The following is a 26,864-nucleotide window of genomic DNA, read 5'->3' as shown; positions in this document are numbered from 1 at the left end:
TGCTGCAGAACAGAACTGGATAAGACTGTAGGGAACTCTTCAAATGAATCCCAGGTTTACATGGCACTATCCACACTGAGAGAATTAGGACAGACATGGAGATGGATTTACAGCCAAGGAGAGGAGTTGATGCGCAAATGGATGGTAACGTGGTGTCACCACGCCCCCTTTGCCAGATATATGAGTATCTGGGGTCTATGAGAGAGTGGGGTGGGATGGGTAAGGAGATAGATCGCTATATATTGTCCAACTCTGGACTCTGAAGGCCATGGCAGGTTTGAGCCTGTTCTTATGTGTCTAATCCTCAACCAGCTTCCTGCGGGCTGCCATTTTGGATGAGGGTCCATCTTTTTGAACGCCTGGCATGGGTCAGCCTGTCTCCTCTGATCTGGTGAGACCGGTTTTTCCAGCTGGAGGAAGGGTCGGTGAGGAATTGGCAGGGGCAGAGGGTTTTATGTAAATGTCCAGGGAGTGCTCTGGGAACGGGGAGGCCGGTTTTCCCAAAGGCACGCAGGGACTGGCAGCTCCCAATTAGCCGCTGGTGAAGTCACTGCAACTTTGCTGGGTGGCTGCGCCCACTCCAAACGGTCTGGCAGGGGTGCGCGACCTCTGCTTCCAGGCCCTGAACACCCGGAAACACACCCGGACTCTACTGAAAAAGCCTTTAATGAACCTTGGGGTTCCTGCTCCCAGGCGCCTCCAGCCCAGAGTTTCAATAAATACAGTGCAAAGAGATCTGGAGGCCTAGCTGGGAGACAAAGGGCAGGCGATGTTACGATGCATACGACTACTGAGGAGCCCTCAGGTCACACCACACGCAAGCATCCACGCACACCACATGGGGACACGAGCATCTTCCTCTTCACCAGAGAGAGCACACATACCACCTAGGCACACACGAATACACGATTGCGCATGCGCTGGTCAATTTGTCTCTCTGGCCTGGGACTTGGTGTTTGGGGCGCCCTCTCCTGGCTCTGAGGAGTGGCACCGGCGGCTTTCCTGAGCACAGCTAGGTTGTACTGTAGTCTAGAGGCCTGGTACAGTGGAATTAGGTGGTTTAAGAAGGCACTGGCTTGCGTTGGAGTGGGCCCAGGAGGGGAACGTGTCCAGCTTGAAGATGGGGACACTCCAGCTGTTGATGGATAATGTGATCACCAGCACTCCGATGATATTGAGCAGGAATCCCGCACGGGCCTAGGATGAGGCAAGCCAACGTGAATCAGAGACACACTCCTCAATTGTCAGAGGTGCTCAGAAAACCTCCCATCAGCAAAGCCCTCCTTGGGAAGTCCTGCCTTCAGTCTAACCAGCAGTGTTAGGCAATGTCTTTGTCACTTATTTGAATGATCCTAAGAGGAAAAATGGGGGTTCCGTATACATTCCTGAGGTTCTGGGCCTTGTTTACGCTTAGGTCATTTCATTAAATGGGGATGCTGCTCCCCCACCTTCCCTCTCCTTATTTGTGATCTGGTACTGCCGAACATAAAAATGTCAGAGCTCCCCGACTCCGACCCTCACGTGCCAGGGCCAGCAGTGACCCTCAGCCGGGACATTCCGACTTCCCTGCCACTCACCATGTCAGACACTTTGAGACCTCCAAAGGAGAAGACAATGGAGTTGGGTGGAGTGGCCACGGGTAGCATGAAAGCCAGGGAGGAAGCCAGGGTACAGGGAAGCATGACATAGAACGGGTGAAGGCAGATGGCCTGTGCCTGGAGGAGGACAGTGGACATAATTGATCCCAGTTCAGGCTCAGTGGGAGGGCTAGACCCCAGTTCTTCTGCCTCTCCCTTTTGGGGGCCTGCCCCACCCCCTTCTCTCTCTTGTCATGAACCCAGTCCCTGGGCAGAGCGCTCTGGGTGACCTGGAGAGGGCCCCTTGACCTCTCAGAAGAGATGAATGTGCTGCCCTGCCCTGTGGGGCACAGTGATGGGAGGGGCTCATAAAACTGATCTCAAAGGGGCTCAGGAGGTGTCATCAAAGGCTGTGGGAACACGCCTGAGGAGGAAGGGGCTGGGGACGCTCCAGGGAGCAATTTTACCCCCATCACTTCTGGAATGACCACAACAGGGGATTGGGTGGGGAGGTGGGTGAGGCCTCCAGTCAGCCCCACTGGGATATTCAAAGAGTGATGTCACCTGAAACAGGTGACTCAGGGGCCAGAAGGCCTTAGGACCTAAGTGTTCAACATCTGGAGAAGAAAGGGGACACTTAGGAGGTTCTCTTCCTGGAGAGATTCAGACCAGCCACTCTGAGCAGTGGGGGCCAGAGAGCAAACAGGAGGGCTGCCTGGAGGAAGCTGCGGGGTTAGCTCACCATGGAGGCCAGGATGGGCAGAAATAGCGTAGTGGTGGCCACGTTACTGGTGCACTCAGTGAAGATGGCGACCAAGAGACTGAGGATGAACGAGGTGGCTGATGGCGGTATGTGCTGCAGCGGGGTCAGTTTGTCTCCCAGCCATTCAGACAAACCTGATTTCTGAAGTCAGAAGGAGGCAATGTATATGGGAAAGAACTGTCTGGGGTCCTCAGGTTCTCAGCTGAACTCCGGGAAACCCTGTCCCTGCCCACACCTCTGTGGCCTTTAAGTCAAACAGGGCTGAAGGAAGTCGGTACTCAGCAAGAACCAAGGGAGCTCCCTGCTGCTCCTTGAGACCGGTAGGATGACGAGGGGGAGGTTTTAGTGGACAACCTGGCTATTTGTGGGTGTAATCGCCTTACTTTCTTGACTCTCTGGAGACCCTGGATCACCTGAGCCCTCTCTCTGCTGCGTATTAGGGCTTAAGGGGTCGTGCTCCTGACAGGGAGGGGGAGCAGGGCCTGGAAGAGGCTGGGAAGAGGCTATTGGGAAAACGAGCAAGTCCCAGGGTAGGAGGAGCCCCTGGTCTGGCCCTGCCCATTGTCATGCCAGTCTGTGGGACCTGCTGCTAATGCTGTGCCCAGGCACTGTGTTCCTGTCTCCTCCACACCAAGCAGTGTGTCTGGCCCAGACTGTCGATACGCTAATCACAGACCCAGGAATCTCCTGTATCAACCCTTGGCTCAGCTCTGCATGGCCCTGGAGATCCCGGGCCACAGTATCCCGAATTTCAGTTCTTTTTGGATGGAGCATCAAGAGAAAAACGCTTCGGTCCCTGGAAGACTGTTATCTGGCGCCTCCTGGAGGCTTCCTTTAGCACTGCATTAAGCTGATGCTAGCCTTGGTGCTTAGGCTCACTGCACCGGCTTCAGGAGTGCGTGGGTGGGGTGGGGTGGGGCTCATCGCTGAGAGAGACCTACCCTCCTTTGGGCTTCAAGAACCCATCTCGGAAAAGGTGCCTAAGCCTAGTGTGGGACTATCCCAGGGTCTCCCTCAGACAGGCTCTCACCTCACTGCCTTTGGCCAGGGCAAAGCCCCCACCCAGCAAGATCAGGACATTCCAGGGCATCTTATCGTTCACTGTCTTCCAGGTGAGGATGGCAGGAGGAGCCTTCAGCTTCCCTGGTTTTTCTACTCCCCAAGCAGACAAGGATGGTCACCAAAAGTGAATAGGCCTCCCCTCCCCTCCTTCCTAAGTAGCTCCTATCAGAGCTTCAGGCAGGTAGAAGGGAACCCCCCAGTCTCCCATCTCTGTAGGATTCCAACTCTGTCCCTGAGTCCCTGTGTCTTTGGCATATCACCCAAAGGAGCTTTGCTGGCTCTTGCCAAATGTGGTCAAAGGCTATATACCTGCAGACAGGGGCTGCCAGAGACCCTTCCCGGCCCCAGGGCAGGTGCTTACTTGGGTCCTGGGTTAGTCCTGGAATCTTGGAGGGCAGGATGAACATAATCAGGCTGATAAAGATGGCCACTGTTCCATCTGACACCATACTGGTGAGAAAGGATGAGAAAGGTGGAAAGGATGAGAGGGAGGGCTGAGTAGGGGACAGAGAACGGTCTCTCCCATCAGCATGCCCTGGAGAGAGAGACACCCTGTCCCTTCCCTAACTTCCTCCCCGGCTTCCTCCTTCCTTTTCCTGACCTCCTGTGCAGATCCTCTCCTGCTCTGCAAGGTCTCACCTTTGCCCTTTTTTATTGGCGAAAGCTGTGTCACCCCAGCCTGGGAAGAAGCCCGGCTCTCTCGTGAACCAGAGCACCACCATCAGGACAAACAGGACAGTGACAGTCTTCTCTGCAAAATTCATGGGGCCCAGCAGCCTGTGCTGGGTCTTGATGACCTGGAAGGCAGCCTGCTTTCGTTCCTCTTCCCTTTCCCCAAAGCCAAAGTTCTTCCGGAAGCTGTAGGCAGAGGCAGGGACAGTGTATGAAGGGTTTGTACCAGGCATGGACAAGCCTTAATGTCCTGGCTCTAAAAGAGTCCAAAACTCAGAAGGGCATCATGGCCTGACTCCCCCACTGCAGACAGGGACTCATATAACCCAGGCTGACCTTGAATCCCAGGCATTCATTATCATGCTCATATCATGTGGGGCCGGGGTCTCATAGAGGCTGGGTAAGCTTTCCACTTTACTGGCTTACATTTCTAAGCCTTTTTTGTTTTGTTTTTAGCCTAAGCTATTCTCCATCTTTTGGTCCTCCTGCCTCAGCCTCCTGAGTACGGGGGTTATAGGTGTGTACCACCATGCCTGGCTTGGGATTGTAGCTTTTCTTCAACAAGGAAGCTACATCCTCCTGTCTTCCCCACTGTGACCCTTCCTCTGAAGAGTCTCTCTTGTGCTGAATCCTTCCTTTCCAGGGTGAGAAGGATGAGTGGTCCAGACCCCGAGTGACTTCAGGTCCTTATACTGAGTCCCCTGCCCAGCCCTGGGGATCCCTACCAGCCTCAGCTGTTCCTTTACAGTCCTTAGCCATTTAGAAGGCTTTGGCTGCTTCTTCATGCTGTATCTTTAAACTTGTATTGGCATTTAACTTTACATTTGGGTAAATCTTATCTCTTGCTGGACTGAGTTTCTCAGGGCAAAGACCACGTTTCACGCATCTGAGACTCCTCACAGTATCCAACAGCGTGCTGACTTCATCAGTTACTCCCTTGCCCTGTAGCAGCTTCCAACCCTAACCCAGCCTCCTTGTTCCTTCCCAAGTGATTTGTTCAAAGTACATGTTAACAACTTGCTGGGGCTCTCCTCTGCCTGGAAAGGATGGATGAATAACCATGACTCATACCCCAGTAACACTCAGACTACCATTCTGATCCATGTGCCCAGTAGACACCGCTAATAGATTATAGACTCCAGTTCAAATGAACCTTAGCAAGGCATATGACTACTTTACTCCATTTTAGGTTCATAAGACAAAGTCTTGCTATGTAACCCAGGTTGGCCTTGAACTTGTGATCCTCCTGCCTCAGCTCCCCAGGTATAGAGATGACAAGTATGTACTGCCACACCTGGCTACACAGATTTCAACATAGAAATCTAGAGTGTAATGAGGAGTAACTCAGGGTTGATATTTACCTCCTCATCCTGGCCTCAAGGTCAAAGGTCTAACTCTATGTGACACACAAAGTTCCCTGTGATTGTCCCCCAACTGCTTCCCAGACACACCTAGATCTTTCTGGCCGATGTGCTTTGTGTCTGTCTGTCTGTCCTGCCTGGATGCCTTCTTGCACTTCTATACTCGGCTGACTATCAGTCCTGTAAAACTGATATCATATCCAGGAAAGTTCTGGAATGGCCACTTCCTGTGCTTGCTTTTCTTACGGCTCCCACCATATCATCACCCGTCAGATGGAGAACAGCAAAGATGAAGATTTGCCTAAGGTCTAGGAGTCCCAGTGTCCAGGGCATGCATAGGCAAATAGAAGAATCATCTCAAATGCTTCTCTAACAAACCGTGCTCCTTGAGGAATCCCCAACTGCTCATCCAAGGACCACGGAGCACTATGGGAAGGTGCCTGGCTGGGGTCTTCGGGGCTAGAGAGATGGTTTAGTTGGTATGATGCTTTCCATGTGAGCATCAAGATCTGAGTTCAGTCCCAGCACTCATATAAAAAATGGCTCTAGGGCTGCAGAGACTAAAAGATCCCGAGAGTTCACTGGCTAGCCAGAGTACCCCGGATGACTTCCATTCATTGAGAGACCTTGTCTCAAAAAATAAGGGGAAACACCCACACATATGCAGCAGATGTGCAGCTCTGTCTTCATGTGGGTCCTCTAACAATTGGAGCAGAGGCTGTCTCTGAAACTGTTACCTGTCTATAGACTATGTTCCCCTAACTGGGCTGCCTTGTCTGGCCTCAGTGGAAGAGGATGTGCCTAGCCCTGCAGAGACTTGATGTACCAGGGTCAGGGGATACTCAGGGGGACCTCCACCCTCTCAGAGGAGAAGAGGGGGGGAATGGGAAAGGGAATTGTGAGGAGGGGACCCGGAAAGGGGGCTGTGTTTGGGGTGTAAAGTGAATAAATAAATAAAAAATAATAAAATAAGGTGAAAAATGATTGAGGAAAACAGCTAATGTCAACCTCTGGCCTTCACACACACTCAACACACACACACACATACTCACATTCACATAATCAACACACACACATATATACACACACTCAACACACATACACACACGCACACTCTCACACACACACACTCCACACACACATATACTCTCACACACTCAACACACATACACACACACTCTCACACACACGCACTCCACACACATATACTCTCACACACTCACACTCACATACACACATATACACACATTCACACATATACGCACACACACATACTCTCACACACACTCCACACACACTCTCACACACATATTCTCACACACACATACACACACATACACACATTCACACACATATGCACACACACATACTCTCACACACTCACACACGCATACATTCCACACACACTCACATACACACATATATACACACTCACACACACATGCACACACACCTACTCTCACACACACTCCACACACACACATATTCTTACACACATACACACATTCCCCCCGCCCCCACACACAGAGGAGGCATAATTTTCCATCCCAGAATTCACCATCCCATCAGACTCATCTTGCCTATCTGCTAACAGGGGCAGCATTCTGCATCCAGTAATTCTCTCATGTGGGTGGCCAAGCACCTAAAGAGAGAGAAGGCTTCTCACAGCTTGTTCCCTGACCGCATTTGTATGAAACAGAGGCTCCCCGGGGGGTATTGTTACCTGACACCCAGGAAGAGAACCTGAAGCCATAGCCAAGACAGCAGCAGCAAGATGACCATGGTGGGGAAGGCAAAACCAAACCACGAAGCAAAGTTCACCACATTGCCATTTTCGGGGAAGATCCTGATTAAGAGAACATGGGCTGTTGTGTAACACTGTCCCTAAAACTGCCTGGTCCCATTTGCCACTAGTGAGAGTGCAAGTCCCCCTCTGTCACGCTACCCCCACCACTGGCACTCACGAGTTGACCTGGCCTTGGAGCACCAGGTTGGGCGTGGTGCCCGTCACGGTGGCAATGCCCCCAATGCTGGCTGAGTAGCAGATGCAGAGACTCAGGCCCTGTCTGAAGTGGTGATACTCTTGAGTCTTCTGTGCTCTCGGCTCAGAAGAAACAGATACAGCCTGTCCATTATCTGTGAACCAGGAAAAGCATGTGGGGACAGGGACAAGAGTAACTGTAGGGGTCTTGGCTGTGTCCTGAGGCCTCCAGGGTCCCTGGTCAGTGAACTTGAGCTGTCGGTGGGCAGAGGATGTCTCCAGATTCCAGCATTCTCTGGAGCTTTGGGCTTCTCAGACACAATCTGGTTCAACGTGTCTCGGGAAACTGAGGCACAGAGATGTAGAGAGGAGGAATAAAGCCCAGAACCACTTCCCATTTCCCAGACTTGAGCTCGCTTCTTACCAAACTCCTGAATTGCTAGGACTGAAGGATCCTAGCGCAGAATGCTTAGCTTTGTCCAGAGAATGCTGGAAACTGGAGACAGCCTCTGCCCACTGTCAGCTCAAGTTCACTGACCAGGGACTGTGGAGGCCTCAGGACACAGCCAAGACCCCTGCAGTTTGTGGTGTTTATTATTGTTGTATTGCTAGGGCTTCTCTCTCACATGCTGGGCAACTGCCCTATTCTTAAACTACAGTTTTAGCCCATGGATCTTGGCATTTAATATTTTTGAGACAAAATTATTATTGTTATTATTATTATTATTTATTATTACACATACATACACATACACACATATGCACGCACACGCGTGCACATGCACGCACGCACACTCACACACACACACACACACACACACACACACACCCCAATGCACTTATGGAAGTCAGAAAACAACTTGCAGGGCTCAGGTCCCTCTTTCTATCCTGTGGATCCCAGGGATCGAACTCAGGTCTTCAGGCTTGCTGGCAGGCACCTTTACCTCCTGAGATATCTCACCAGCCTCCACTGGCTTTTTAAATCTGGGAAAGCCTCAGGAAGACCTGAACAGGTTGGCCACTCATCTCTCTCTCTCTCCTTCCCCCATGGGCTCCAAGATGACTACTCTCAGAGTCATGTTAGATCTTTCCCAAGCACGGAGGGGCTGAGGGCAGGGTCTGTTTCATATCTCTTACCAAGCTTGGTCACCTCCTTCTCGGGACATTCTTCCTGGAGCTCAAAGGTGGGGTTATTATTGCCTTCCTCCACATCCTTCTGTGAGCCCTGCAGCTGCTCCAAGACTGCATGCCCAATGGGCACCATCATGGCTGTGGTGGCCGTGTTGCTAATCCACATGGAGAGGAAGGCTGTGACCAACATGAAGCCCAGAAGCAGCCTAGAAGCAAACAGACACACTGCCGCTCCAGCTTTCTTCCAGATATGGGATGCCTGTTTGTCCCTCCCACCCTGGCTAGCATGGACTCACAGGGCCGGCCGCACTCCGATGAAAAGGAGCACTCCAAGGGCGATGCGCTTGTGCAGGTTCCAGTGTTCCACGGCGATGGCCACCATCAGCCCCCCGACGAACAATACATTGGTGTCCTTGAAGTATTCTATGCAGACCTGGGGAGAACAGCGAACAGGAGGAGACTCTGGGCTCTCCTCCTAATACCACTGAGCTTATGGGGAACAATCTACAAATGGGTATTCCCTTCGGACCTCAGAACCAAGTGGAAATGGCCTTTGGGCAACTGACCGCTGACCGGAGCCAGGTTCCTTGTTCCTACCAAATTTACTTCTTTTCTCCTCTCAAAGACTGGGAGGCTCTAGCCTGAATCCAGTTGTGATTCAAGCTGAGAACTGATTGAGAACTAATTCTCTGTTCTTTCTAGAATGTATGGCTTGTCCCTGGGTCAGACCAGTTACAAGCCAAACACTCAGCTAGGCCTGGTAGCTCTGCTGAAGTCCCAGGAGCAAGAAAGCTGTGAATTCTTGGCCAGCCTGGGCTACATAGCAAGAAGCTGTGTTAGAATGAAGCAGAAGGAAGAAGAATAAGAGAAGGAAGAAGAGAAGGGGGCTGGAGAAATGGCTCAGTGGTTAAGAGCACTGACTGCTCTTCCAGAGGTCCTGAGTTCAATTCCAGGCAACCACGTGGTGGCTCACAACCATCTGTAATGGGATCTGATGCCCTCTTCTGGTGTGTCTGAAGAGAGCAATGGTGTGCTCATATACATAAAATAAATAAATAAATAAATAAATAAATATAAAAAAATAAATGTTTTAAAAAAAGAAGAGGGGGGAGGAAGAGAAAGAGAGAAGGAGGAAAAAGAGGAGAAAGAGAGAAAGAGGAATGAGATGGAGAGGAAAATCCCTTCGATCTGGGTGAGCTCAGGCACAGGCCCACCTATGTGGTTTGCTCCTCAGTCCAGGTAGTTCTGTGTGGTTCAGATTCAAGAGCCATTACATTAGATGTATATAATTGGGGGGCTGGAGAGATGGTTCATCAGCTAAGAGCACTTGCTGCTCTTCCAGAGGGCTCAGGTTCGTTCAGTTCTCAGTATCTCTATGACAGTTCACAGCTATCTTTGACACAAGGGGACTCCAATGCCCTTTTGTGATCTCTGAGGGTACCAGGCACAAATGTGATGCACATACATGTACACATGCAGACAAAATACAGACATCAAACACGTACATCTTTTAAAAAGAATATGCAGCCAGCCCTCTGTTAGATTTTTGTATGTGGCACCTACATTCATGGATGAGGTAACCTTGTATAGAAAATAGTCAGGCAGAACTTGCATCTATTCTGAAGGGGGCAGACTCTCTTGTACATCATTATTTAAAGCTTTACACTTATTTACGTGCATGCATGAGTGTGTGCATGTGGGGTGTGTGTGTGTGTGTGCATTATGGCTCAAGTATGGAGGTCTGTAGATGACTTACAGGGTTGTTTTCTTCTTCTATGTGGATCCTAGGGATTGAACTCAGGATGTTAAGCTTGACAGCAAGTGTCTTTATCTCCTGAGCCATTTCCCAGACCTATTTCCCAATACATTATAGAAACTATTTATTCATATTAGGTATTACAAGGAAGATGCGTCTTTACACTATATAGACACTATATATCTTATGTAAGAGAATGGAGCATCCTGGGATATTGGAATCCAAAGGGTGTCTTAAAAACAAACTTTGGCTCTGTGGAGACTGAGAGAGAGAAAGATAGATAGATAGATAGATAGATAGATAGATAGATAGATAGATAAGTAGATAGATAGATAGATAGATAGATAGATAGATAGATAGATAGGAAGGACAATTGATCTTTTTGTTTGTTTTTAACAGGGTGTACCTACATAGCCCAGTTTGGCCTTGAAGTTAAGATCCTCCCTCCTGTCTCAAGCCTCTTGGTGCCAGCCTTACAGTAAGGTGCTACCAGGACCAGATGTTGGGTGAGTTCCTTAGCTGGCTGTCATAGGCTGGTTGCATGCCTTGCACCTCTCTGGTAGGGCTCACCCCTCCTACTGTGAATGAACTCTCACAACAGCCACATGTTGCTAGAATACCGTCTGCCTCCTCTCTCATGCCCTCTGGCTTCTTCCATGACCTTGTGATGAGACTTCGTTGGTTCCATGGCTCTAGGGAGGGCTTCCCTTTCCCTGTAGTCTTTCCTCCTACGGATGGGTGTGCTTACCTCAGAGGCTTCCATGATACCCATCAAGGGGAAGAGGACAATGGGGAGCAAGGCAGTGACAGCTAAGGGCAGGGCCTCGGTACACCACAGCAGCGCCATGAGGATGATGGTGTAAGCACAGTAGGCTTCCTGTGGGCAGGAGGAGAGATGCAGAACAGTTGGATGACACAGCTACAATCCCTTCTGCCCTCCAGAAAAACAGACCAGGCCATTTGTATGATCATGAGAGCTTGGGAACACTTGACCCAAAGTCCAAGGTCCCATCTCAGGATGGAAATGAACAAAAAAGAGCTTGGAATATGGCTCAGCTGGTAGAGTATTCCTAGCATGCATAGTGCCTCATATACAATCCCAAGCGCCATGTAGCCTGTAAGCCCACCATGCGGGAGGTAGACACAGGCTAATTAGGAGTTCAAAGTCATCCTTGACCACAGAGCATGTTTGAGGACAGCCTGGGCCATGCATGAAACATTATCTTAAGTTTTGATTTATTTATTTTTGTTGTTTGTTTGTTTGTTTTGAAACAGAGCCTTGGCTAGCTTATTTTGTAGACCAGGTTGTCCTGAAATTCACAGAGATCTGCCTGCCTCTGCTTCCTAAGTGACAGGAATAATGGTGTGTGTCACCAGGGAGACCCTGTCCCAAACTAAGTAAGGTGTTTTCCTCTTGTCTTTGACCTTGGGGCCAAAATTTTTCTTTTAATTTTGTTTATTTTTTGTTGTTGTTGCTGTTGTTGTTTTGTTTTCCCTGAGACAAGGTTTCTTTGTGCAACAACCCCAGCTGTCCTGGAACTCTGTAGATGAGGCTGGCCTTGAACTTACAGAGATCTGTCTGTGTTTGCCTTCTGAGTGCCGAGATTAAAGGCATGTGTCACTGCTGCCCAGTGGGGCCAAGATACTGTAACAAGCCCCACTTAGCTCAAGACTCCAGGGTCCCAGGAGAAGCAGCTGAGAGAAGGGTTGCCAGAGAGGGCCTGGTCCTGCTCAGGATTCTGATCCTTTTCATGTTTCTTTATTTAGTGGTTCTGGAGAGGGAGTGGAACTCAGGGTCTTATGCATGCTGGGCAAGGCTTCTAACACTGAGTCCTATCCCAGGACAGGGTCAGCTTGGTGGCATCTGGATCCCTGGAGCCCAGGCTCTCAGTTTTGAAGCTAATCTTGTCTGACAGACGGAATCCCCAGGAGTTCTTTGAGACAGATAGATCTCCTGCCTTGTGCTTGGGCCACTCAGCACACAAACCAAGGCACGATCCACTTTTACAGACTATGTGAAAGCTTCTTCCAGCCTTGAGTATGTAAGAGATTTGAGGCTACTCTGAGGCACAGATTTGAGGTACCAGAAAGTCTTTCCTTCTTCTGGCCCACAGATCCTGACCTTAAACCTAGAATAGTTGGAGACTAGACGTGGGCCCAACACATCAGGGGTCCAGCCTCCTTGGCAGGGCCTCTCCCAGGGCCAGGGAATGATTAGCCAGAGGGAGGCCTCTGGGTAGGGACACCTACCCAGACTGTTTGCTGAGAAAGGAATGGCAGGCAGGGGTTTTGTAGGCTGTGGGCTGGGACCCTTATCCATTTAATTGTTTGCTTTCTCCTTATACCCAGCAGCCTTAGTACTCTGATGAAGAGAGTTTCTTGGAGAATGAGGTGGAGAGGCTCCAGGGAAGAGGAAGGTGTTATTGATCAACTCCTAGGACTTCTGGGTTGAAAACATAAGCACCATTAAGGTGGGTGTGGTGGTCTCACTTTATGTATGTGCCCGAGAGCAAGTGGTTTGCTCAAGGTCTCTGGAGAACTAGGGAGTGGCTGAGTTAGAACAGGTACTCAGTTGAGTGACAGGATTGCATAAGACCATGTACTCCAGAGGACATGCCCTTGGAGATAGATACGAAGGTGCTCCAGGAGCCGCACAGAATCTCTTGGTTGTCTCCGGGCAAGCTCTCATTTAATTTAGTGATACCAAGAATTGATTGAACCCACTCAACCTCTACCTGTTTCAGACCTGGGCCTGAACTCATTAGCCCAGGGGTAGGGCCCCTATGACCCTTGACCAGAGATCCTCCTGCTTCCTCAACCAGCTGGTTTCTGCTGATGCCAGTTTTCTCTTGCTCCTCTGTACTTGCCCTGGCTGGACAGACAACTGTTTACTCACCCCTTGGACTAAGGGCAGGCCATCCCCTCTGGACCCTTGTGACCCAAACCCTAGAACTGCAAGTTCAAAGACAGGAGGTCGGAAGTCGACACTGTTGATTCTAGAAGACAGCTTTGCCAGGAATGTCAAGCTGTCTCCCTGCCAGGCTCCATGTCCTGTGGATTTTGGATTTTAAATGTTTTTCAGTCACATTCAGTTGTTCCTTGAGGTCCCAACTGCTGTCCTCCCATTCACAGATTAAAAAGAGAAAGGTGCAGACTGATTAGGCCAACGTGTCAAAGTCACACAAATAAAGTGGTCAAACCAGGCCATCTGGCTCCTGATGCATTTCCCTTCTTCCTCTGGTCAATTCTTCCCCTTTGCAGGGGGCTCATGCTTCCTGTGACTGGACAAGGAGAGAACTGAAGTTCTGAAGCCAAGCCACCACCTTCCCAGGGCCTGCCACTTCCTACTGCCCAGATTCATCAAGGGGTTTTGCTTTATTTATTTATTTATTTATTTATTTATTTGTTTGTTTATTTATAAGTGTGTGTGTGTGTGTGTGTGTGTGTGTGTGTGTGTGACCATCAGCCAGATTTTCTCTGTCTTACAGCTTACCTGTCAGGTGAAGCTGGCTGCCCAGTGAGCCCCAGGGAGCTTCCTGTGCCCACTTCCCCAGCACTGATTATATATATATATATATATATATATATATATATATATATATAAAATATATATATATATATAATATATATATATTCATATTTTTCTGTGAGTGCTGGGGATGAAGTTTGTGTCCTCATGCTTGTATGGCAAGAACTTTACCAACTGGACTGTCCCCCAAGTACTTGCACAGTGAGGTGGCTCATGCCTGTGATTAGCATTTGGGAGGCTGGGGCAAACTCTGGGGCTCATTCCACTCTCCTGCCTAAGTCTTCTGGCGTGTGTCACCCACACCCAGGCAAGGTGCTTCGTCTTTGATACCCCATTATCACAGTGGAGGCAGTTGCCTGGAGAGATTACAGGTCCTGTATGTCTAGCACGGGTCTCCCACCCTCACCCACTTCATAGCTATGCCTAGCTCCTCCAGTGTGTCTCAAAGTCCCATCTAGCCACCTTGACCCTGGTGGTTTCAGTCCTGTGTCTCCATTCCACTGTCTACCAAAGCATAGTGAATCTTGCTCACTTGTTCTTCCTAGATTTTGGGAATCCTGGGATCCGCAAACTTAGACGGGAGACCTATACTGTCCTTTCAGATGCATCTAGTGAGTGTTATGAGCACAGCCATGGAAGAAGTCAGCACAGACTGCCCCAGCACATAGAAGGCTCACTATGAGTCTGGTACATCATGTTTAAACTGAGAAGCATTCACCAGAAATCATACCTTACTGCACACTATCATATCTTACCATACCCTGCCACATCTTACCATACCTTGCCAACCATATGTCACCACACTTTATTAAACCTTATCACACCTTAACGTATTTGCCATACCTTACCATACTTTGCCACATCTCACCATACTTACCACACCTTATCATACCACCTCACCATGCCTTACCCTACCTTCTACATCTTACCATATCTTACCATACTTTGTCATACCTTGCCATGCTTAGCCACACCCTCCTGCACCTTCCACAGCTTTCCGTATCTTGCCATACTTTGTCTTTCACTTTGGATTCGGTGACTAAAAAGCGGTACTCAACACTTGATTATAAAGTAGGCTTTGGGCAGCATTGTGATGCATGTGTGTAAAGCCTAGTACTTGGGAGGTAGGCAGAAGGGTTAGGATTTCAAGGCCATGCTTGGCAACATAGGGAGTTTTGGGCCAGCCTGGGCTACGTGAGACCTTTACTCAAAGCAAAAATCAAAACTGAACAAATGAAGAAGCAGGGCCATGGTGCAGTGGGTAAAGGCACTTGCCATTAAGGCTTCGATGTGAGTGTGAAACCTAGAATCCGGAGAGAACCAGTTCTCAGAAGTTATCCTCTTACCTCCACATGCACCAGGACACACACACATGTGCATGTATACAATAAATAAACAACACATAAATATAAAATAACTCGAAATCCAACAACAAAAATGTAGGCTTTGTGTTGGACAAGTGTGCCCATGTAGACGAGCAACATGGTTTGCACATGTTTGAGGTAGGTGAGGGAAAGTTGTCTGTTTTAACTTAGAAGTATTTCAACTTAAAAATAGGAATATGGAGCTGAGGCTCACCTGAGCTGTTGTCACTTTTTGTATTCACATGTCCTTGTGTGCATGTGTGTGTGTATGTCTGTGCATGTGTCTATGTGTGCATGTGTGTATGCATATGTGTGTGTGTGCATGTATGTGTGTACAAGTGTTCATGTACATTTGTGTTTGACATTGGATATCTTTCTCAATTGCTCTCCACTTTAGTTTTTTGAGATAGGATCTCTCACTGAATCTTGCTGACTAGGCTAGTCTGGCCAGCCCCAAAGCTCCAGAAATCCTTCTGGCTCCAGTGCCACACAGCTGGGATCACAGGTGTTGGGATCACAGGTGTTGGGATCACAAGTGTTGGGATCACAGGTGTTGGGATCACAGGTGTTGGGATCACAAGTGTTGGGATCACAGGTGTTGGGATCACAGGTGTTGGGATCACAAGTGTTGGGATCACAGGTGTTGGGATCACAGGTGTTGGGATCACAGGTGTTGGGATCACAGGTGTTGGGATCACAGGTGTTGGGATCACAGGTGTTGGGATCACAGGTGTTGGGATCACAGGTGTTGGGATCACAGGTGTGTGCCAACTGCACTCCCTTTTTAAACTCAAACACTGGGAATCTAACTCACCCTTACACAACAATCTTTATACCCACTGAGCTGTCTTCCCAGCTCCCCATTGTCATTATTGGTTGGTAACTTTGTTACAGATATTTTGTTTTTGAGACAGGGTTTCACTAAGTTTTTCTGTGCTGACCTCAAACTCTGGGACTCAAATGACCCTCTCACTTCAGCCTCCCAAGTAGCTGGGACAATAGGCATGTGCCACGAGGCCTGGCTCTGTTAGAAACATTAGGTTGTAGCTATCAGATACCGGACAGCTGCCCACATGGGTTCTACCCATCACCTCTGGATTCATCTCAGCATAGTGTTTGAAAATGACACCAGCAAGGAAACACATTATTTCTAAACCGCAGTGGGTTTTTCCTGGAAACCATGATTCATAACTGTTTTCCTTTGCCAGTCTTCATTGTTTGTTTTGCTCATTTTCAAGTCATATTCTGGGAATAAGTGAAGGAAGCCTGGCAATGCCTTGACCTACTCTTTGAAGGTGGGAAAGTCCAGCTTGGAGCTAGGGTGCTGTCAGGATTCTGTGAGGTTCTGTGGTTAGGTGCCAGCCTCCAGGCACTGCCAGAGGACAGGGCACTGGGGAGACTTTCCCTTCTGCACCACACTATGTCTGACTCCAGGTTGGCATCCCCAGCTCTAGGGATGAGAATTTCAGGGATTCCAGGCCTCACTAAGACTCATTGTCTCACAGCTTAGAACTGGGAATGTGGGCAGGCAGCCCTGACATGCAGCTCCAGAGGCTTACATGCTGGCTTCTGGCAGCTCCTCAGGACCACTGGGTGACACAGATCTCAGGGGCACAGTTTCTGTTTGGAGGGAGGGCAGAGCCTGTGCCAGGGTTGTCAGTGGACCCAGAGCTCAGGCGTTAGCAGAGAGGTTTGTTCTGAGCTCTTTCTGCCTCCTCCCTCCTCAGACCTGGAGAGGAGCTGCTCCCAGCTCTGGGGCCACACTGTAACACTAAAGCAACTTATTCTTGTCTTAGTAACTAATTCTTTGTTGTTTGGTGGCTCGGTGCTGGTGGGCATGGCCAGCCCAAGTTCTCTGTGTCCCGTACTGAGCCTGGGTGTTCTGTACTGTATACCCCAGTCTGTGGGCTCTGCTCTAGTTTGGCCAGACATTCTTTCCCACGACTCCCTCGAGTCCTCTGTTCTCGCTCTGGCCACAGAGACCTTTGCACGGAAGTGCCTCTTTTTGGACTTTGTCTTCCTCTCCATTTTGCCCAGTGGATGCCCTCTCATTCCTAGATCTTAACTGGGTATTCTTTTGTCAGGGGAGCCCCTCCCCCATCTTTTAGAGACTGAGGCTCACTCTAAGGGTCATGATGGAATCTCCATCTCCCAAGGGCTGGGATTACATGTGTGTGCCACCAGGCTTGGCAGCATTCAGTTTTATGAAATACACGAATATTATTAATTTTTGTCATTCGACCATAGACTGTTCAAGTCTGCTTCTGCTAAAAGAATGAACAAACCAAAGAGTGAGCAGATGTACTGCCTTGTAAGATGTGATTCATGCCCGGCTCAGCCTTCAGGGAGTCCCAGAGTCTCTGTGGGCTGGCTACATGACCTGGCCTGCAAAGCCAGAAGTAGATAGGGGGACTAATGCCTTACAGGAGCCTCCAGGTCCAAGGCTGGGGGCTTATTTATTTCACTGTGGAAAGAACACATCTGCTCAAAACCTGAGTGCCCAGACCCAGCATGGTTGGCACATCCTTGGACAAATCACTTACTGCCACATCCTTGGATAAGCCCCTTAACTTCTCTTGGATTTTTTTTTTTTATATCCTAAAAAACATGAAAGGATTTTTTTTTCCCCAGCCGTACACGGACATGTCTCCTTAATGGGAATTAAAAAAAAAAAAAGTCTTTCCTGGATAGGGAGGAAGTGGGCTAACAGGTATGGCTGAGTGGAAATGGGCTGTACCTAGTGAACGGTAGGCAGGTAGAGAGTAGAGTAAGTGTTGGCCTTCAAGAGAACCAGGCAGATTTATACGAGGCACACATGGAAATGTCGGTGCCAGAGAAGCCAGGACAGACAAGGGCTGTGGACGGCACGGCCTTTACTCGTCACAGACACAGCACAGCTCTGAGATGGTAGCAAACACCCACAGTCTCAATGGTGCCCTAGGTCATTCCTCCTGGTAATTGAAGGTTAACCTGGCGTGGAGATGACAGGCTCACAGCAGGCCATTCCAACTGCCCTTGAGCTCCAGAAAATGGGGATGCTGCTACCAGGGTACAGGGACATTCTCAGGGTTTCAAGCAAGCTAGGACATTTAGGTGGCAACTTGTCAAGCACCACTGCAAAGGAAAGCCCAGAAGAGTGAGGGTCCCAAGAGGAGACGCCCTTTTCTGAGCCCCTACTGTTGGACCGAGGAAGACTTCTAGGGAGGAGATGCTGAGTGAGAGCTGAGGGATGTGTAGGAGCTCAGTTGGTGGGCAACAGAGGTTGGTGAGAATACATACAGAGCAGTGGAAATGAGGCAGAAAGGTCAGGTGCCTGAGAGCTGTATACTTGACAAGAATCTTGTCTGCCTTGAGAGAGATCTGGAACCTTCTCTAGAAGATAGGCCAGTGAAAATGGAAGACCTTTGAAGGATTGAAGCAGAGAGAGAGAGAGAGAGAGAGAGAGAGAGAGAGAGAGAGAGAGAGAAGTGGAAGAGGAAGAGGAAGAAGAAGAAGAAGGGGTGGAGGAGGAGGAGGAAGAAAAAGAGGAGGAAGAAGAGGAGGAGGAGGAAGAGGAGAAGTCAGGCTGAAGTTTTAATTAAGCAATTACATGAAGGCTGGGTGAAGTTGGACAGACAAGAGGTGCTGGGTTCCATCTCAGCCCAATAAAGAAAGGTGATGAAGCCAAGAAGGAAGGCCATGTAGGTGATATGGCAGGCATTCGAGAGCATTTGTACATTTGTAGGGGACCTCTGTTGGGTTACAGTGGGTTGGGAATCAGGAACCCCTTTACTGTCTGAAGAAGGCTTGCATTTCCTCAGACTAAGCCTTTAAAACACATAAAAGTAAAACAGCACAGGACTGTGAAGAAGGAAAGCAACCATACTGAAATGAAGAGAGACTCTGTGTGTGTGTGTGTGTGTGTGTGTGTGTGTGTGTGTGAGAGAGAGAGAGAGAGAGAGAGAGAGAGAGAAAATATATGAATGTGTGTGTGAGAGAGTGTGCACTTGTGAGTGTATGTGCACTCGTGTGTGTATGTATGTGTGTCTGTGTAAGTGTGTGTGGTCTTTCCCAGGAATAACAGACAGATGTTAATTGCCTGAGCCCCACCCTGTCCTCAGCTCCTTTATCTTGCAGCAGAAGTCTGTGCTTTTCCATCTCTTTTCAACTGAGGACCAACTGGAGGAAGCCAAACATCACCCCCACTGAGCAATGGTACCGATGGCCCTCCTCTAGAGCCTTCCTGTACTAACAGCTCCAGGTTAGGGACACTTCACGTCACTGTCCACTCTAAAGCCTCCTAAGCCTCCACCTGCCTTTCAGGCTCTGCCAAACACAATGATGGCGGCAGATGCCTTTGTTTGTTCTCATTTGGGTGAAACGGCATTTACTTGGTTCCTGTTGGGAATTGTTTCTTCATACTATCTCTGAGGACAGAGGGAGAGTCAGCCCAGCTAGCTCCCTTCTCTCTCCTTCCTTCCAAAACAAAGCTCTTTCACACACACACACACACACACACACACACACACACACACACACACACAAATTTGATCCAAATGTGAGCACCCTTGGCCAGATGCAGTTTGGGAGAAGCCATGTGCACTTTTTTTTTTTTTTTCTGTAGTGTTTTTCCGTATAGCTCTGGTTGTCTGTAGATGGGGCTGGCCTCCAACTCTCAGAGATCCTCCTGTCTGCCTCCCAACTACTGGGACTAGAGGCATGTGCCACCACCACCTGGTGCAAGCACAGTTTTCATCTCAGAACGAAAGGCAGTGAGAAACCAAAGCACTTTCTAAATGCACTGTTAGGGACTGGCAGTGAGAGGCTGCAGCCGAGCTGGAAGATCGACTCTATGGGTCTCACTTAGATGCTAACTGATAGCTTTCTCAGCGCCAGGCTTAGTAGAGGTACTAGGATTGCTAAGTTTAGCAATACATTCCACTAGGTCAGATACAACCCGGGGACCAAATGGCCTTTAAGGGAACTAAAGATAATTGAGGAATTCTCCATCTGCAACACTCCAGCTCTTCATAGTCACAAAGTTTTAACCAATCACTTGCCTTTGTCAGAGAACTTCCTTTCCTTCCCTCTCTCCTCGTCAAGGTCTCACTATATTACCCAAGATTCCCTTGACCTCTTAGGCTCAAATAATCCTCCTGCCTCAGTCTACCAAGTAGCTTTGAGGATGACTCCTGACTTCACATCTGTGCCTGGAGCTAGGCCTGCTACAGCCGCTGAAGAGTGGACTTAGTAAGGCTGAATGACATGAACTGGCATTCCCATGGCCTGCTGGGAATTGGATCCTCCTGGTAGCCCAGGGTCTCCATGCAGACTGTAATCGGGTTTTACCATCAAACATTCTATCTTCCTTTCCCATGATGCTCCTATGGGGCACTGATGAGCCAGGCCATGATTTAGTAATCAGCAGGTAAGATCTACATGAGGGTACTTTCTGTCTCTGTTTCAAGGGATCTCCTGGCTTTGGGGGGTGGGGAGAGGATGACTCTTTCAAATCTTGCTTCTAATTGCTTCTAGGTGAAACCTGTCTCTGTACATCCCAGCTTCCCCTCTCTGCCGGGGACGACTACTTACCGTTTGGGGCTATGTGACAAGACACACCTCTCTATTTCATAGAAGCATCCATGCATCCAAGGCTCTGGTGGGGCTAACAGCTCGTCTGAGCAGCTGTGGGGAAGGGTGCTATCAACAAGGCCTTCTGTGCTCTCCAGGAGCCAGGGGCAGATGGGAAGGGTGTGTGGTTTATGGAGCCCTGGCATGGGACACACTGGTGCTGGGGTTGCATCTCCACCTCACAATGGCCCTCAGTGATCGGAAGGCCTGCAGATGTGTGACAATGCCCTGGAGTGGGTGAGAACCCCGTCATCTATCTGGCTCCAAAAGCCATGCTCTACTCTCTGTCTTCTCAGAGAGTCTAAATCCTGTGTACAGGAGCCCTCTGCTTCGGGGACAGGAATAGCTTGTCTGGAGCATGCACAGAGCCATGTGACCTGTGGCCATGCTCAGGGAATTCTGCTTTCTTCTGTTCTTAACATTAACACGTTCGTCTCAGCTGATCTCCGGACAACATGGCTCCATCACTGATTTTTGCGGGTGCTCTTTTCAGGTTCCAAGAGGTTTTGTATTCCTGACTGACATTTATAGGGCGCTGAATGTGTTATTTATCCCTTCTTTCCAGAAGCATGAAGCCCCCTCTTCTCCCCCAGCTTCACAGGGCTGCCATCTGCTGCCCTCTCCCCTTCTTTCTGAACTTGACTGACACAGAACTGTTGTGGCGCAGGCCCCGACCTCAGCACTGCCGTTTGCCTTGTCAGCTCACCAAGCTCACCCCCGCGATGGCACTTTGCACCTGCTGCAGGTTCTGCCTGGACAGTTCTTCACCCAGATCTGGGTCTAGCTGGCTCCTACTGCCACTCTGGTCCTAGGGTAACTGTCCACTCCCTGGGAGGCCTGACCTGAGCTCTGTACTAAGGGCAGTTCCTCCCCAGTTCGTATATGTCGACACTTGCCATAATGTTTACGCAGCTTGGGCAGTACACAGTCTTCTGTATCTGTCCCTATGTCACCCCCGCAGGAATGACAAGTCCCCCACATCCTCACTCCAGAACTCATAAATGGTACCTGCCACACAGCACTGAGTATGAGGTTCACACATAAGGGTGATAGTTTTCTGCCTCGGTGCCTGCAAGGCTGGGCAAGTGCCACACTGTACTGTATCAGTTGACACTATCCAAAGGGACAGCATTTCAAGATGTTGCTTGTCATTTGTTTCATACAATGGTTATTGCAGGCCCTCTGCTCTCCCGCTGCCTGTCCTCTGTCACCTCTCACAGCTGTGGTTTCACCTGGCCACTCAGTCTATCTTGACTCCTTTGAGATAGCCACTGCCTGTTCTGAGCACTCCAGGCCTCTTGTTACATCTGAGTGGCACAAACACCTGTCTCCTCCTCTGGACCCTAACTATGTTGAGTGCAGAACATCTGCATTTTGTCCTATGACCCTGGGAAAGAGCCAGGAGGTCACAAGCATTAGTGAGAGGAAAGTGGAGGGCTTGACTGGGTGGTCATGATGGAGGAAGGTTTGATGGGGGCTGTAATGGGGGCCTCCTTGCCTTTCCAGACAGCTTCAGACAGAGACTCCAATATCAGATTACTGCCTCAACTTCTTTTTCCAGATGGCATTGAAAACAAGTTTACATCACCCTCTGGGCCTCAGTTTACATGTCTATGAAATGGAGGCAGCAGCAGTAACATCACTAGTCAAAAAGAGGCCTCTGTGGGAAACAAGTGAATTTAGTCTTCAAGGTGCTTGGCCCAATGCCGAACACATAAAACACATCTAGTAAATGTTAGCTGTTTTATTACAGAGGTCTGAACCTGGGCTGGGGCTCTCCTTCCCATGTTAGCGGCCAGAGCTAGGAGGCTAGGAGTTTGTAGAGAGTAACAAAACTCCCTGCCTCACAGATTAGGAAGAAAGTAAACAAATATACACTTTTTTTTTTTTTTTTTTTTTTTTTTTTTTTTGAGACAGGACCTGATCTATGCCAGGCTAGCTTCAAACTTATTGTATAACTAAGTTTGACTCTGAACTTCTGGTCCTCCTGCCTCTACATCCCAACTGCTGTGACTACAGGATTGTGCCACCATGCTCAGTTTCTACAGTGCTGGGGGCTAAACCCAAGGCTTCATGTATGTTGGGCAAACACCCTCTATCCATGGAGTGACATCCCCAGCCCCAGACACATTCTTTCAAACAGGGACTTCTCTGTAAATAAAATGTCAGGGTGACTAGTGTGACAGAGGGGGCTTCTGAAATAGATCGAAGTGGAACTATAAAGGAGAAGGAGAATGGACCTGAGAGGAGACACCAAGCAGAAGCAGAGGGAAGTCTCTGGCAGCAGAGGTGGCATTCAGGGAACGGAGTCTGAGCCACTGCTCTGCGGTCCGGAGCCTCGGGGCCAGAGCATTGTAAGTTCATAGTGATTTCTAAGTCAAATAGGAAGGCAGTGTGGGGCTGGAAGGAGGACTTGGTTATGCCTCTGATAGCAGGATGTCAGGAAGGCAGGGACAGGTGAGAAAAGACAGGGTAGAGAGGCTGCCCAGGTGGGACTGATGCCATTCAGAACACAAATGTCCCCGACTTCTGACAATCCCACCTGTTTTTAGGATGCCGCAAGAGTGACGTACTGATCTTTCCCCCAGGCTGGAGACTTGTGGTAAGATCATCTCTGGTGCTACCAGATAAGGAGCTGCAGTTCCTGAGCAGCGTAAGGAAGATCAACACACCGTGCTTTGCCCTGAGCTGCATCCCTAGGCCGTGGTTAGTGGGTGGTATTAGTGGATGCACGGTGTGTTTTCCATTTATAGAAGTCTCAACTTAGGGTGAGTTTACTAGGATTGAGAGGCCAAACCTTTCAAGTTCAGACTCAATTTTAAAGAACCTGACCTAAGTTTGAACTCAGGAAAACTAACTTAGCATTAGTTTCCAAGTTACCCCCCCTCCCCCAACAAAACCCAAACCAAACTCCAGTCTCTAGGCTCACCTCCAACAAGACCAGTGTCTCTAGGTTATTACCCCAACAGATCTGCCCGCCCAGGTTACAAGCCCACCCCCTGCCTAACGACCACCAATGCAGAGGGAAATAGAAATTAAGTTTATGTTAGGATTCCCAGCACCAGCCAATTATGTTAAAGGCCACGGCAGCCTTCCAATTAGATGCCGGCACACTCACCTCCACCCCTCTGCTTGCTGCTTCTATAAAGCCTTGCCCCGATAGATATTTGGGACTCCTCTCCACCAAAAAAAAAAACCATCTTATATGACACCGGCTGGCGTGCTTGTGGCCCTGAGCTAGCTCCAATAGAATAAAGACCCTGCTGTAAGTTGCATCAGATTGGCTCCTGTCTGTTTTTGGGGGGATTGCTAACATTTCCCTGGCGCTACAGGATCATAATCCAGAAACTTTTGGAGTGTACTGGGGGGACTGCTGGTGTGTGAGTAGTTGGGAGAAAGTGGACCATCCAGAATGGCATTGAAACATTTCTCAGTGAGACTTTGGGAAGAATCTTCTGAGACTTTAGGCTGAACTTGGATTTGGATGGGAGAAGTATAGGCTGCTTATAGAGAAATATTTGTGTGAACCAACTACCCAAGTCAGTTGGCTACCACCGTTGTAGAGGGTTGGAGGAGGATCCTAGACTAAGGGCTTGTGGGCACAGAGATTCCTGGGGGCGGGGAGGTTCTTGTTTTGTTTTTGAGGCAAGTTCTGACCACTTAGCCCAGGCTGACTTTGAGCTCACGGTCCTGCCACTTCAGCCTCCCAAATGCTGAGATTAGAGGTGGATTAGAGGCAGGGAAGGAAAAATTGACTCCACAGGAATAGAATTTCTGTGTGAGATAGGAACCCAAGGTCCAGAGGAGGGCCTGGCCTCTCAGGACAGTTGGTTGTGTTGAGGGCAAGCAGAAGCAAGTGGCAGGGCCAGCCAGCAGAGCAAACCCTGGAGCTTCACACTCCTACCACACACACCATCCTCCCATCGATAGACATAGCTTTCTCACAACTAAGTTCCCCTCTGCCACGTGACCCCAGGGGCAAAACAATGAATCTTCCGGAGCTATGTGTGCCTCTCCCAGGATGGTGGTGGTGTCACACATGTTCCAGCCTGTCTGAAATCTATCTGAGCAATCCCCTGCTTAGAGACGCCACTTGTCTGAGAAGGTCATCTCAAACATCAGTCCAGCCTTATCACTGGGCAAGTGTTAGGGGCCATATCCCGGGCCTCCTCCCTCAGAGATAACACAAACCGAAGGCCTTCCTTGATTTCCTGATCTGTAGCAACAAGTAGTGGCTCATTGGGCAGTCCCAGGGGCGTGGGATGGTCCAGGGCCAAGACTCAATGTCAGTTTTGGAGACACAGCCACACCTCTCTAGCTCTGCCCCCTCCTGTCCCTGTCATTGGCAAAGGCAGCTGGACTTTGAGGTTGAGGTCTGAGACTGTCTTGGACCTTCCTTTCCCAGAGCTCTAGAATACTTTTATTAAAATTTAGGGATTTATTTTTTCTGAGACAAGGTTTCTCTATGTAGTCCTAGCTCTCCTGGAATTCACTCTGTAGACACGGCTGACCTAGAATTCACAGGGATCCACCTGCCTCTGCCTCCTAAATAAAGTCACGCACCACCACCACCCAACTAACATTTAGAGATTTTTTTTTTTTTTTTGATCTGTGTTTTTGTTAGTTTTGATGGTGCTAGGGATCAAACCCCAGGCCTTGCACAAGGCAGACAAAAGCCTTACTATTGGGTTATATCCCCAGACCTCCAGGCTAATTTTAAATTTGTTATTTATTGTCCCTTCCTATCCAGATTGGGTCTCTATACGCAGTCCTGGCTAGCCTTGAACTCAAGGATCTGCCTGCCTCTGCCTCTGAGTGCTGATAACAAAGGCATGCACCACCATCCAAAAGGGCATATAAACCAAGCTCCACGGAACCAAGTTCTGTCCTGGGACTTTGAATAACTACTTACCTTCCTTTTCCCCATCTGCAAAATGGGACAATGGGACCTGCCTCATAAGATGAAGCACAGGGTTCCTAGATGCATGTCACGGGCGGTGGGGTGGGGTGGAGGGGTGGGGTGGCGTTCAAATGAATGAGGGTTATAAGTTCTTGTGATGGAAAGAAGGCACGTACCATGTGCTCTGGTTGTGTGCACCGAAAGGGGTCCTCCTCAGCGGCCACCCGTGAGACTGCAGGTGAGTCATTTATTTTAGTTTTACCTGGGAGGGCACTTCTGCCTGAGGCCAGCTTTCTTCTACTTGTTCTCTCAAAAGCTAGCTACCCACTTGGCTCTTCCTGTCCCTGGCTGGCACTGAGCTCAGGGCTGATGGGCACACAATAGTCAGATAAACTCATCTGTCGACTTCTGCATTTCCTTTATGCAATTGGCTTTCTGACCACAAACCTGAAGGCTCCAAGGTACTCCAGCAGTTTGCACAGAAACTTTTGACAGCTGAGTGCCCTGAAGAAACCACCCTTGGCTCTCAGAAAGACCAGGAGGTGGTGGCTTCACTTTCTGGGGAAGGGAAGTACAAGAGGAAACTGAAGGATGCCCCACTTTGACCCCAACGATCTCTCCCTTGTCACCCCTCCAGCTACTTATGCTGAATGAGTCCTTACCTTAGTTCGGACAATGAGTGGCAGAGGCAACAGGAAAATGGGCAGACACAGCACAATCAGGTAGAATCGATAGGCCCATAGTGCCTGCCAGCAGGTGGCCATGATGAGGACTGGCCTGTCTGGGCTGAGGTTCCCAGAGCAGCTGCTTCCAGGAGCCACAAAAAGACTGAAGGTGCAGTGCACAGCAGGTGGCCTGGGGCAGCTTATATAAAGCCAGAGGAGTGTTAACCATTGACCCACCCTGGCAATCAGAGTGTTTTTGGAATCAGGAGGTGGGAGTAAGGAGGAGGGACCGGCAGGAGGAGTAACAACCAGGAAGACTTAGCGAGGGCCAGGGAGGGCAAAGACAAGAAATAAAAGCTTCAGGTTACTGGAGGAAAGCAGCCCAGATTTCACTCCTTCCAGGCACAGAGATGGCTGGGGGAACTGGGCTTGGAGAGCCCTGAGCTGGGGCAATAGAGAGCCGGAGCTAAGCCCTCTTTCCAGGCCAGCCCAC

The 26,864-nt window shown here is 49.4% G+C and overlaps 1 protein-coding gene across 1 annotated transcript; it reads right to left on the bottom strand.

Moving 5' to 3' along the window:
• Nucleotides 1-648: 648 nt before the first annotated feature.
• On the bottom strand, nt 649-26,568 carry Slc13a2 (solute carrier family 13 member 2). The gene is made up of 12 exons (XM_034507123.2): nt 26,369-26,568; nt 11,052-11,180; nt 8,844-8,980; nt 8,554-8,753; nt 7,400-7,571; nt 7,159-7,281; nt 4,042-4,260; nt 3,764-3,852; nt 3,371-3,492; nt 2,320-2,481; nt 1,578-1,715; nt 649-1,197 (listed from the first exon to the last, which is right to left on the bottom strand). Exons 1-12 carry the CDS (start codon nt 26,468-26,470, stop codon nt 1,030-1,032), a joined length of 1,761 nt encoding a protein of 586 aa, XP_034363014.1. The 5' UTR covers nt 26,471-26,568; the 3' UTR covers nt 649-1,029.
• Between the last annotated feature and the right edge of the window lie 296 nt (nt 26,569-26,864).

The sequence above is a fragment of the Arvicanthis niloticus genome, chromosome 6 (genome assembly GCF_011762505.2).
Source record: "Arvicanthis niloticus isolate mArvNil1 chromosome 6, mArvNil1.pat.X, whole genome shotgun sequence".
Lineage (NCBI taxonomy): Eukaryota > Metazoa > Chordata > Mammalia > Rodentia > Muridae > Arvicanthis > Arvicanthis niloticus.
This window is presented reverse-complemented; position numbering and strand designations above follow the sequence as displayed.

Bases quoted from the DNA above. Each gene is read 5' to 3' on its own strand.
- Slc13a2 (XM_034507123.2), bottom strand. From the start codon at position 26,470: ATGGCCACCTGCTGGCAGGCACTATGGGCCTATCGATTCTACCTGATT. The intron at 8,981-11,051 runs GTAAGCACACCC...TGTTCTCCCCAG, and splicing joins GTATCATGGAAGCCTCTGAG to GTCTGCATAGAATACTTCAA. The intron at 7,282-7,399 runs GTGAGTGCCAGT...TCTCTTAATCAG, and splicing joins CTCCAAGGCCAGGTCAACTC to GATCTTCCCCGAAAATGGCA.